This window comes from Leuresthes tenuis, unplaced genomic scaffold, assembly GCF_036924035.1.
Source record: "Leuresthes tenuis unplaced genomic scaffold, fLeuTen1.0.hap1 SCAF_19, whole genome shotgun sequence".
NCBI classification, from domain to species: domain Eukaryota; kingdom Metazoa; phylum Chordata; class Actinopteri; order Atheriniformes; family Atherinopsidae; genus Leuresthes; species Leuresthes tenuis.
This window is the reverse complement of record NW_027325373.1, coordinates 4,149,155-4,160,765: the sequence shown is the minus strand read 5'-3', so window position 1 is coordinate 4,160,765 and position 11,611 is coordinate 4,149,155. Positions and strand designations below refer to the sequence as shown.

The window sequence follows — 11,611 nt, the reverse complement described above, 5'->3', positions numbered from 1 at the left end:
CCCTGATAGGACACCGAGCACCAGATTGAGCATGAAAAAGGAGCCAATGATGATGAGTGGGATGAAGTAGAGCCAGTTCCATGTGTTTCCAACTACATCATTGGTCTGAACACACATACAACACAGAGGGAAAACATTACTAGCACAAATAATTCTGAGACAAACAATTTACACATTACTTTTTTAATTAGATTGTGGAGTATAAATGAAGCCATAAAGACATTTCCGTTGTTTTCATCATCAACAGATTAAATTAAATACATCCATAATGTCCAAACTCAGTTTACATCTGTAGTTTGTCTAGTTTCCAGGTGCATTCTTCTTCTCATTTGACATTTAATTTCCTCCTGGGCACTGCTGAGTAAAAGAAAACTGTGAAGGCTTATTCAGGAAATGGTCAATGGAAAGGTCACCAACACAAACAATTGTTTGTTAATCTTTTTTTCATAATTACCCTTTAAAATAACTTGTATAAACATGTCAGCGTAGTATAAACTACATGCTTATCCTAAGTTAGAGAGAATCATTCATAAAATAAGTGAAAGTTTAGTTTTTAATGAACCAGCTTGAGCTGAGAGAATGATTATTCCATCCATGTCAATAGAAAAGAGTTTATTCTTAGCACAGAAAAACCTTTTCTTATTAGAAAAAGACGAACAATTAAACTGTCATCTCAGTCCGGTTCATGAAAAAGACAAAAATCCACAAACTCGGTCCTCTATCGCTGCGAAACAGAAACTTTTAGTCCTAACAACAACGAACAGATGTGAAAAACTGTCACGGCTTTGGAGACGGCCAATATAGTGCACAATAAGGCAAAAGCAGCCTCTAATTTTCTGCTTTCAGATCAGGGACTGTGGTTAGTTTGGTTTCTTAACAATTGATCATTTGTTTCATGGTTTTGCTGCAGATGCTATGAAAGTCCCTTTCTTAGTCAAAGTAGGAGCAAAATGTTTTTGTTTTTTTTGTTGTTCCACTACCACAAGGCTGCACCCCGGAGACTTTCTGCTACAACACGATGAGGTCGGAATTATTTACAGCAACTATTGTCCGATTTATTGAAAAAGAATTACAATCTCACAGCTTCAGAGACATAACGCAGAGCTGTGGTAAAAATACCAACTCAGCTCCTTCACTTAAAGGGGAAGTTCGTTTTTTTTTTTTTTTTTTAAACTTGGACCTTATTTCTTGCATAAAATGCGCTCATCTACTCAACGATAACATCATGGAGAAACTGGCTCAAAACTGTAAGGACGTCCATCGTACTCAATGTCGTCGTGCACGTCGTCAAAATCTGATAAATATCCTGCCATGTTGCACAAAACTAGCAGAAGCAAACTCAGTGTAAAGATAGCCCCCCGATTGCCCCCAAATAACAACAACAGGCAGGTCTGAACTAACAGAGCAATAGTAGCGTTCATTCATTCATTCTTCTTAAAGTATTGTTAAAATAAAGACAGATAATGCCTTATTTAGAGGCTGTAGTGTCTCTGCCCTGTTCTCTCCCGTTATACGGATCTCGAGTGATCGAAATAGCGTCCGAAGGACTCCGACTTTCACCAAACTGTTATCGGTGAGTAGATGAACGTATTTTAGGCCAGAAATAAGGTCCAGGTTTAAAAAAAAACGAACTTCCCCTTTAAAGAGTTTGTTGATCGTGTTTCAGTGTCTTTCTGTCAAAGGGTCTGTTTTTACTGCTAGTTTAGTGTTTACTGTTTGGTTCAGTTTGCAGAAAATGATCGTGGAATGGCCAGAAACACATCTCCCACTCCCACAATGACAATGTTGCTTCATGTAAATAAACAGACAGTTTCCAAGGTGACGATGCACAATGTCTGTTTGTTTTCACAGAAACTTTGTTTTTACAGAGACTTCTCCAAAATAACTTGCTTTAAAATGAGACGACGCTCCACAAATGATTGATTCTGATTTTCACCTGTATTGACTTAAAATAAACACGTCTTTCATTTTGAAACGCAGTGATTGAAGCCTTTACCATTTCTGCCTCCTCTGGTTCTGAGTCTGCGCTCTTTGTGTCTGAGAATGCTCCCACACAGTAGCCTGTTGGCAGGAGGACGGACCTGCAGACTGATGGGCCATGCGAAGCAAAGTGACATTTTGCAGACGCCAGTGTCGAGGCACCGCCACAAGCTGGCTGTAATTGTGATGGGAGGTCTGGGGCGGCCGAATCAGTGGGCTGGAGATGCATATCATGAACCCGGCAATGTGAGATGAGCACATAAAAATGTGCAGTAGCACACCCTCTGCCTCTGCTGTCAAAAAAAGCAGCCACCCATTTACCAGGATCAATGCCTAACATGCTGTATTTCTTGGCATCACTCTATCTTCTTGTGTCTCTTCACGCTTTTGTTACATTCTCTTAGCATGTTGCATGTTCAGTGTTCATCTTCTACCTCCTTCTCAGTTTGGTTCAGTTCAGCTAAGTTTAGAATAATAATTAGACATGGCTTATAAATGCATCCTATCTAATGGCCAGTCTGTGGTTGCAAAAATAAGTTAATTTACAAAGAAAATCTATCGGACAATTACTTCCCCGATGATTTGTGATCTCATGAACCACTGTCTTAATGCATCTGCGGTCTTAGCTGCTAGCTCCATGCCTTATTTAGTAGAGCCTGAGTTCACTTTGTGAATTGTCACAAGCTAGTTTTACTTTTCTTTGTCACTGACAGTTAAGGTTGTAGCTTTAGTGCTTCTGAGGCAGTTAGATCCTAACAGTTTGGCTTCCACTGCCAGTGAAGTATTCTCCAAATACTTCACTCTCTCTCAGCTCATCACATACTGATGCTCTGTCAGAAGCCTGTTGCCTGAGTTTTCGGTGTAAAGTATCATTTTTGGACGCTGGAAGGTCCTCCGAGCTGGTAATAAAACAGTCTTTGGAACATGTCATGGAAATGTGGTAAAGGGTGGCAAAGCTTTCTGCAATAAAATGCATTTTATTGTATATTTACATTTCTAAATATATTGTGTTTCTAACCTGAAAACTTTTAATGCACAGCAAAACTGTAGTGGACCAAGTAAGTCAATATAAAGACAAAATGAATAACCAGGAGGGGTGAAAAAGAGTCTTTTCCAGGTAAGTCTTGAGCCCGAGTGCAAAGCTTTGGAGTCGGATTACTATGCTCCACCTCTTCTCTCACCTCAATATGTGGCCCGTGTTTCTTGTTGACACTGGAGAGTGATGTTTTCCTGTCAGCACAGCTTGTACATCAGTTACAGTCACAGGAAGATAACTGCCAGCATGCATCTGCAGAGCAGTGACTGTAAAGGGTACCCTATAACTTAAAGGTTTCTTGACAAAGTGGCATTTTGGGAATGAGAATGTGCTGGGAGCTCCCCAATCTGACCACCTGCTCAGTGTCAGAGAGAGCTCTGGTATTGAACTGTTTGCTATGCATCTCCCATTAAAGAGAGTTTTGCTTGGGGCTTGAACACCCCCAGCTGGGTCGCCTGGGCGAGGCTGTATGATGCTGAAAGACCTGAAACAGCCAGTGGCCCCAGGAAACATCATTGATGAGGTGTCCAGACGCATCAAGAGGATGTTTTATTAAAGAAGCAGATGAACTGAGCTCAGCTGAGCTCGTAAAAATGCTTTGCAGATACTGAAACACAGCAAGCCTCTGCGGTGAAAGCTTAAGAGCTGCTAGATTTTTCAGATATCGTGTTGTCCTGGGCTGCCCTTGTTGCTAAGAAGACCCGTTCCAATTACTCTGTCCTTGACCAAGAATTCCTGATGTCAACATCAGGAAGGGTCTAGTACGGTCACACTGGGATCAGACCCCATGGCTTCAATCCAGGGAAGCTCCAGCGCTGCAGAAGCCAGTCAAAGTGTCATGCACAGTAACTCGCTGTTAAATCTGACGTCAAGCACCAGTATGTCAGCTTTCATTATTCGCTGGTTGGCCTTTTCACACTTAGACACGTTGGACGCTGAGGTTGTTGGCTCTGGTAACATCTCTACAGGACATTTACCTTTCATGCCATGAGCTATGAATATGCTGTGGCGTGCCATCTAATTCATGACAGAGAAAACCAAACTAAGAAAAAGCCCCATATGGCCTCTGGGCATCATGGAAGGACATCCATCACTTAAATTTATCTTATGTCACTTCTCGATGGAGGGTGTGATCCACTATGGTATGTAACAAGCAGCCTCCGGCACCATGAGCCAAACACATCTGTGGTGCCATCTACATCTAATTTACAGATGTAGCGTTGCTGTGAATTAAGACATCATATAATGCACTCTAAGAGGCAGTCTCTTAACGATGCTATGGTTTTTAAATTCAGGTCTCAGTGTAAAGTTTCACGGTGTGTCATTTACAGCCAGTCCTGTCATGAACTTTAACCTTTAACATGCTGACTGAGGCCTGTAGCGTCTCAGCTGTAGCTCTTGGGTTTTCTCCAGTTTCTCTGATCATTGCACGGTTTGACCTCGGGGTGAACTTTCTGGGACTCTTGGAAAGATTGGCAACTATCCTGAACGTTTTTCGCGTATGAATAATCTTTCTCGCTGTAGAACAATGGACTCCAAATTGTTTGGAAATGGCCTTATAACTCTTTCAGATTGATGGGCAGCAACAACTGCTTATCTGAGGTCATTGCTGGTGTCTTCCCTCCTTGGAATTGTGTTAACACACACCTAAATGCTCCAAACAAGCAAACTGCTCAAACTTCTGCTTGTAGAGAGGTGCTCACACTTACTGAATATCAGTTAATCGCATGCATTTGATTTGGCTGCTCCTTACCGTTTTAATTAGGACTGAATTTTTGTCTATGTTGGTTTAGTTTTACTATATAATCAAAGACACACAAAAGTTCATGTGTTGTTCTTCCATTTGAGGTTGCATTCACCACATTTTGTAGACCAGATGAGTCATTATTATGTCCTGATTTGTGAAACTATGCAGCTAAAAGATTGTGTTCTTTATGAAAGTGGCTTTAAGTGATCCACACAACTATCCCCGCCAACCAGCAACATTTTCAGTATACAAGACAGTCATTATATATGGATCCCCACATATTATCTGAAACATGTTTTACCCACATCATCACCTAACTGTCAGGTGATGATGTCACCAGGAATATACAGATTAAATCCCCCATGTTGCTGTAACTCTTCGCCCCTCGATCTACATTTGGAAAGAGCTCAAAGCCACAGTTTTGTTATTTCAAATATTATGTTGCGTACACTTTATTTCCCTGTTAGCTTAGCTTAAAGTTTTAAGCTCTTTCAATGGTCACTGTATTAAAGAAAACAAAAAAACATAAAATCTCCCTAAATTTACTGTTTTGTGAAAACAGCAGGTATGGCAATCAGTGCAAAGTTATACTGACTTAGTTCTTTACAAAACCTTAGAAAGGTAGGCCAACTTCAAATGACACAACACACTAGTCTAATTTGACATAATTATGATTTGAGCATAAGATAGAATTAGTCTATTTTTCCCCATAGAAACTCATGAGGATAACCCTATATAATGCAGAGAATTACAAAATCCTGCAGTTGAAGTTACGTTCACTTCCTGTTGTTGTTTGAGTGAACTTAACAGCTCAGATAATAATGAAATTATTACTCTTCTTTTACCCTCAACTTAAGACAAATAAACTAGAAATCTAGACCCACTATAATAAGATAACTATTTTAGTGGGTCTAGATCATAGATGCTGCATAATCTGTTGTGTAACACATCTTCCAGACACTTCAGGTCAACCGGGTCAGGTTTGCATGCACTCCCCGGAGTCAAAATAAAGCATGGAGAGGTTTTTAACGCATAAAACGTCAGGAAAACTTTTCTATTTTCCACCATATTTAAAGTAATTAATGTCGGTCACATTTGGGAGAAGTCAGTAAGGTGCTGTAGTTAGCACTAGCATCTCTCAAAAGAAATATTTTGGTTTTAGAAAACAATGATCTGCTGGAGCCTTTCTAAGTGAAATTTGAATTTTTACCCCATATGGGTTATCTCCAGGTCCTTCAATTTCAGGCTCCAGCCACCTCAAGTAAACCAGCGCTCCCTGTCCGTGTCACATTCAATGTCACCTCCCACAGTTTGTTGATTTCTAAAAACAACCTTCAGGTAATGTTCAGTTTGTATCATTATGCTGTCGCTTTTATTTCTGAGTCAGTGTGGGCTGACTGCTTTGACTGATAAGTGAGGAAAAAGCAGAAGCTGCCACAAAATTTGGAGTCATACATTATGCAGTTGCGGGGTGACAATGTACTCCCACTCGCCCTCCAGAACTACCACGACACACACAGACACACCGGGAAGGCCTGCTGAAACAAAGACAGCCACTCTGAATCTACCGAAGTGAAACATTCGCAACATGCAAAAGTGAAACTGTGCTAAACAGCTGCGGTGGCACAGAGAGCCAAAGGCCTTTAAAGAGCAGCCCAAAGACGTAGAACGTCTCAAAACAGCTTTCTGTTCAGACTGAATTTAAGGCTAATCCGCCTCTAACAGAGTCAGTTATTATCTTGTGAATTGTGAAATATTTCACCGCTGGCTAATTTTAGAGAAATTTAATCAGACAGCTGAAGCTCAAAGGATGAAAGTTTAATGTGGATACAAAGTTCTGCTCCCATCGAATTAGACTTTTTACCACAGCGGTAACAGTTCTACATCCCTCCAACCACTTCCACTTATTGCTTCATGATGTCATTCCAAGCATCTTAAACAGAGTAGATATAAGTGATCATGTCACAGCTTACAGCGACACAGTCTTACACGACCATGTGTAACAGCTTTGCCCACAGCCCAAAACAAAGCAGTTTCACAGTTATGTCTCCCACTTTCTGGGCTCCAAAATCATTACATGCCTACACCTGTCATTTAAAAACATAAGACTGCAATTTATGCTGAAAAACGGCTCTAAAAACATTATTCTGCCAATTGTAACACGTCTATGTTGCAAACTTCATGAAACTCCTTAAATATCAATGAAAACACGGCGGAAGGTTGGTCTCATGGCCAAAAAGCATGAACAAGCATGCTTTTCACAATTTGTTTTTTGGGGTGGACTGGACTAATGATATGCTAATGAAATTTTAATTCACCTTATTTCCAAACAGTTCTTTACTGTAATACACCCAGCAAACTGCTAGTTTATTAAACAACTGGAACGATCACTTTCTAAAGCATTAATTAGGTCTGGTTTCTTCAAACATATTATCAATTTCATATCGAATACTTTTTTTCCCTCTAAGGAGACCAATACAAGTCCAAATGTTCATAATTGTAAGAGTAGGTGGGCTTAATGTGTAAATAACTGTTTCCTAACAGTTTATAGATAAATAATATAGGGCTAAAACAATAGCTAAGAAGGTATGAAACATGGTAGATATACTTTCGATAGATTACGTTCGTCCATCTTTTGACAGACAATACGAATAGCCAATGACAACGAGAGTTGCGCCGCGCTGAACCAATCACGTGGCTGGAATAGAGCCATGCCAGCAGCTAGTCGTGGCGTGTTTGTTTGTGCTGCTGCAGCCGCATAAAAAAAGAAAATGAGTGTTCCCTCGGAAGAAACGACAGAAGACACAGCCCAGGGCGTAAGGGATGACATTGTTGATAAGAAGGGCCTGAAAAGTTCTGTGGTGTGGAGGTATTTTTTATTTTTTTTTAAGTTAGAGTAGTGAGCACTGCAAATGATGTCGAGCACATGTTCCGACAAACACAGGAAATACCACTAATCTGTTTCCTGAAGCAACCCGTTTGAGCACGGAGAATGCAAACTTTTACAAACACAGCCCGGAACAAGTGCTAATCTTCCCCCAATAACAAGGCCTGTGCAGCAGCAACAGAAGACCATAGAGTCTGCTTTATCCAGCGCCGTATGACAAAAAATCTAAGAGACACCGTGATTTTACAAATGCAGCAGCTTATTGTGTTGTAAAAGACACGCTACCAATAAGCACAGTGGGAAATAAGGGGTTCAAGTGGATGCTAAAAGTTATGAACCCGATATATATCGATATCGACTGATATAAAAAAAATATCGACTGATATATCGTGATATGACTTTTTCCCATATCACCCAGTCATAATATTATGTAATAAAAGAACACTGGTTACTATCACTTGCTTAAGAGTTTTTCCTTTACTTTTTCCATAAAGAAAGAAGAAAAAAAGTGTACAAAAGGCTTAAAGATAAAGCCTCACTGAAATGCCACGCAGACCTGATTTAATCACACCATGTGTGTCCCTTGGCGCTGCTCTATTTTTTGCAAGACTGTGACAAGCACTGTGACTGACCTGACAGTCAAAGAGGCCTCCCTGACAAGGTCAAGGTGCACCTGATTCTGTGACTCACACAGCTCTAATGAAGTGGGAGGAAAGGTTCTCTGTGACCCCTTGCGTCTCACACACACACATTAAATCACTCAGACCTCAATAACAGTATGCTACAAAGCAAGGCTGCAGTCAGTGTGGTAAATCACAGCATGCAGAAATCCTGTGGAGCAGCAACTGGTGACTTTCTACAGTATTCTCTGGAGGTGCAAAACAAAAATGTACTACTCTAAGGGTTGTTTAAGTCTAATTGGTGCAACATTATACATGGTATCAGCCCTTTTAGCCAGTTAACAGAGCACAGACAAAATAACCCACAATGTTTTAATGATGACATATAATTGCCATTTTGTGTGTGTGCGTGAAGTTTGAACGCAGCAGAGGAAGCATCACTTCTAATTTGAAAGCAGCCATTAGATGGTCAGGAGAGGCAGATGAAAAAAGTAATAAAATCATGAGCCATGAAATAAAGATTAGCATATTATCAACCCTGTGAAACCACCCACAGATCCTGCTGCTGCTACATCGATGTCACTTCCCCACTGACTGGCTCGGAGCATTCACAGTGCAGCATTCACAGTGTGAATCAACGCAGCGCTTTGATATCTTTTGTACATCCCTGCCTGGCATTACTGCTAAAAGAGAGAGCGAATGGTGGGTATCATGTCAAGGATTTGAATATGAATGATATGAATTACCAAGTCAGAAAATACGACTTTATTTTCGTGAGGCAGTGTAGAAGATGAAGTTGATCATTAACAGCCTGAGAGCAGAAACTCTGAGTTCTGAGGTCTCGCGGTACAGCAGTGGGGACTTTAGTTTCCTTTGCCAGATGGCAGCAGAGTGAGCAGGTTGTAGCTTTGATGGCTTATCTCTTTTACTATCCTTTGGGCTCACACACTTCACCTCCTCTTACAGATGCTTGGTGGATAAGTTTTGATGATGATGGATTCAGCAGTTTTTATCATCATCTACAGAGCCTGACAACAGAAGTGATCTTACAGCCCTCCTTCCAGTAAAATACAACTCTCTATTCATCTCTCTTCAAGGGCAGAAACAGCCTCACGTAAATATCTAAAGAAAACTACATTACCCACTTTTACATAAGAGACTACTGCCAGTTTCCAGCCAACACAGAGCTTCCTTTTTGCTTGCTCCAATCTCAGCTGAGCAGTTACTCCATAACGAAGACCACAACCTTTGCCAAATATCTTTTGAAATCCAAACCAAAGCCAACCTATCTTGCAGGGCTCGAGAATGATGTCAGAATTAAGAAGGCAGACCTGATAGTAAACATGGAAACACTATTAGAATTTAATTTAAAACTCAAACACTGATGATCAGCGTTCAGACAAACATGCATTGTTACCGTGCACATATGAAAAGCAACAGAGTATCAATAGAAAATGACATATCTGCAGACAATTTTACCTTAAGATGCAATTTTCACTATAAAACTCACTATTAGTGTCAGCATATGAGAACTTCAACTAATGTAGGATAGAGACAAGAAATCTGAATGAAAATCCAGCCAATTACAGCATTCTTTTTTAGGAATAATCTTTATTACCTGTTTCTGAACAGTTTTTGCTTTTTTATCCACCATTCAACACTTCTTATAAGGAACAAGCTCTGTGTGGTTTGCCAGCACAGGTTACACCAACTGAACTGTATTTTCAAAGGCTCTGCAGCAGTTGGGGGATTAGCATAAGAATCATTAGCATAAGCTGAAATCTAATATGCCTTCCCCTTTCCTCCTCCCCTAATATTTATAATATCAAAAGGGAGCATTGATTATTTTCTAGAAAATTCTCTTTTCATCCCTGGTTCCCTTGTTGGATGAAATAAGTTCACTCAAGAAACATTTTAACATGTATGATGTTTTGAGTCAGTTTTGCTGTCTCTTTATTATTTACAATGAAATCATTTCGTATGAGACAGGCTGCAGATGCCACTGCAACAAAAACCTGAACAAGCCTTCCACAATGAAATCTCTATAACTGGTTACGTTTAGAGAAAGTATGCAACCAAAGGCAAAAGCGTTGTAGCCTGTCCAGTTGGTTCTATAATCATACGCCCATTAAAGAGGAGAGCAACACTATTTTTACTTTGAGACTTCCACAGTGTGGCAGGCAGTCCAAAATGATGCTTTGGGCATGTAGTTAGTTTCTAAGTTACAGTGAGATTATGAAATATGAACTGCAGCTATATGCAGCCTTGTTACATCACAGGCTGTAATTTAATGGATATGTTTTGAGACTTTAAGATTTGATTTGATTGTTCAGTTAAGTCCACCTGTGTGTAGTCTGTTGCAGCATCACATGACTTCTATTTACACCAGATGTTAAAGGTCCCAGAGTCGCTAAGTAAGGGACATAACAAAGATTAAAGTGTTCACCAAACAGGTCAGGGACAAAGTTCTGAAAAAAAAAAAAAACTTTAGGTTTGTGTTTGTAAAAAATGCTAAAAACTTGATCAACACAAAAAATCCATTATTAGTAAATGTAAAGAGGAATAGCATCCGACCAAACCTTCCCAGAGAGATCAGGCCAATAAAACTCAGAAATAATGATAAAACGGTATTAACTAGAGATGTAACCGAGTGACCAAATGTAACCATGAAGAAGGTACAAAGAGGTTAAAGTATCTGTTCGTAAGACCATTTTAAGTCTTCAGCTGAGTTCACACGAGGAGTGTGACGTGTGTAAACAGTTTTGTGTAATCCAGAACTGACATGACTTCTACAGTGAAGACATGAAAGTTACTCTGGCAAGACGTGCAAGACGTTAGTGTTCTGATAGCCATCAAAGAAACAAACCATTCACGCACCAAGCATGGAGGGGGCAGAATCATGCTGTGGGGACTTTTTTCAAGACCTGGGAAATTGGCCAGAGTTATGGAAACAATGGTTGGTGCTAGGGCAGGGCGATATGGGAAAAACTCATCTCACGATGCTTCAGGTGATGAAACAGATTAACGGTATTTCCTGTCTTTGTTGGAATGTGCTCAACATAATTTGCAGTGCAAACTACTCTGTTTCATGTCAGATTTCTAAATACCTCCACACCACCGAACTTTTCGGGCCCTTCTTATCAACAATGTCATCCCTTACGCCTTGGGCGACAACTCTCCTTGTCATTGACTACTCCTATCGTCTGTCAAAAGATGGACGAACGTAATCTATCGAAAACTATATCGACCATGTTTCAGCTATCGTTATAGTTTTATCACCCAGCCCTAGATGGAGCTAAATACCGCCACTGAAGTGGTTTAAAGGGGAAAAATATCGTAAA

The 11,611-nt window shown here is 40.2% G+C and overlaps 1 protein-coding gene across 5 annotated transcripts in view; it reads right to left on the bottom strand.

Moving 5' to 3' along the window:
* The window catches only part of LOC140277348 (voltage-dependent N-type calcium channel subunit alpha-1B-like), a 156,397-nt gene that overhangs the window by 75,780 nt on the left and 69,006 nt on the right, over positions 1-11,611 (bottom strand). For all 5 annotated transcript variants that reach the window (XM_072372326.1, XM_072372325.1, XM_072372327.1 and 2 more), the window contains exon 6: positions 2-105. In XM_072372326.1, the coding sequence (XP_072228427.1) occupies positions 2-105 (104 nt within the window). The remainder of the gene's footprint in view (position 1; positions 106-11,611) is intronic.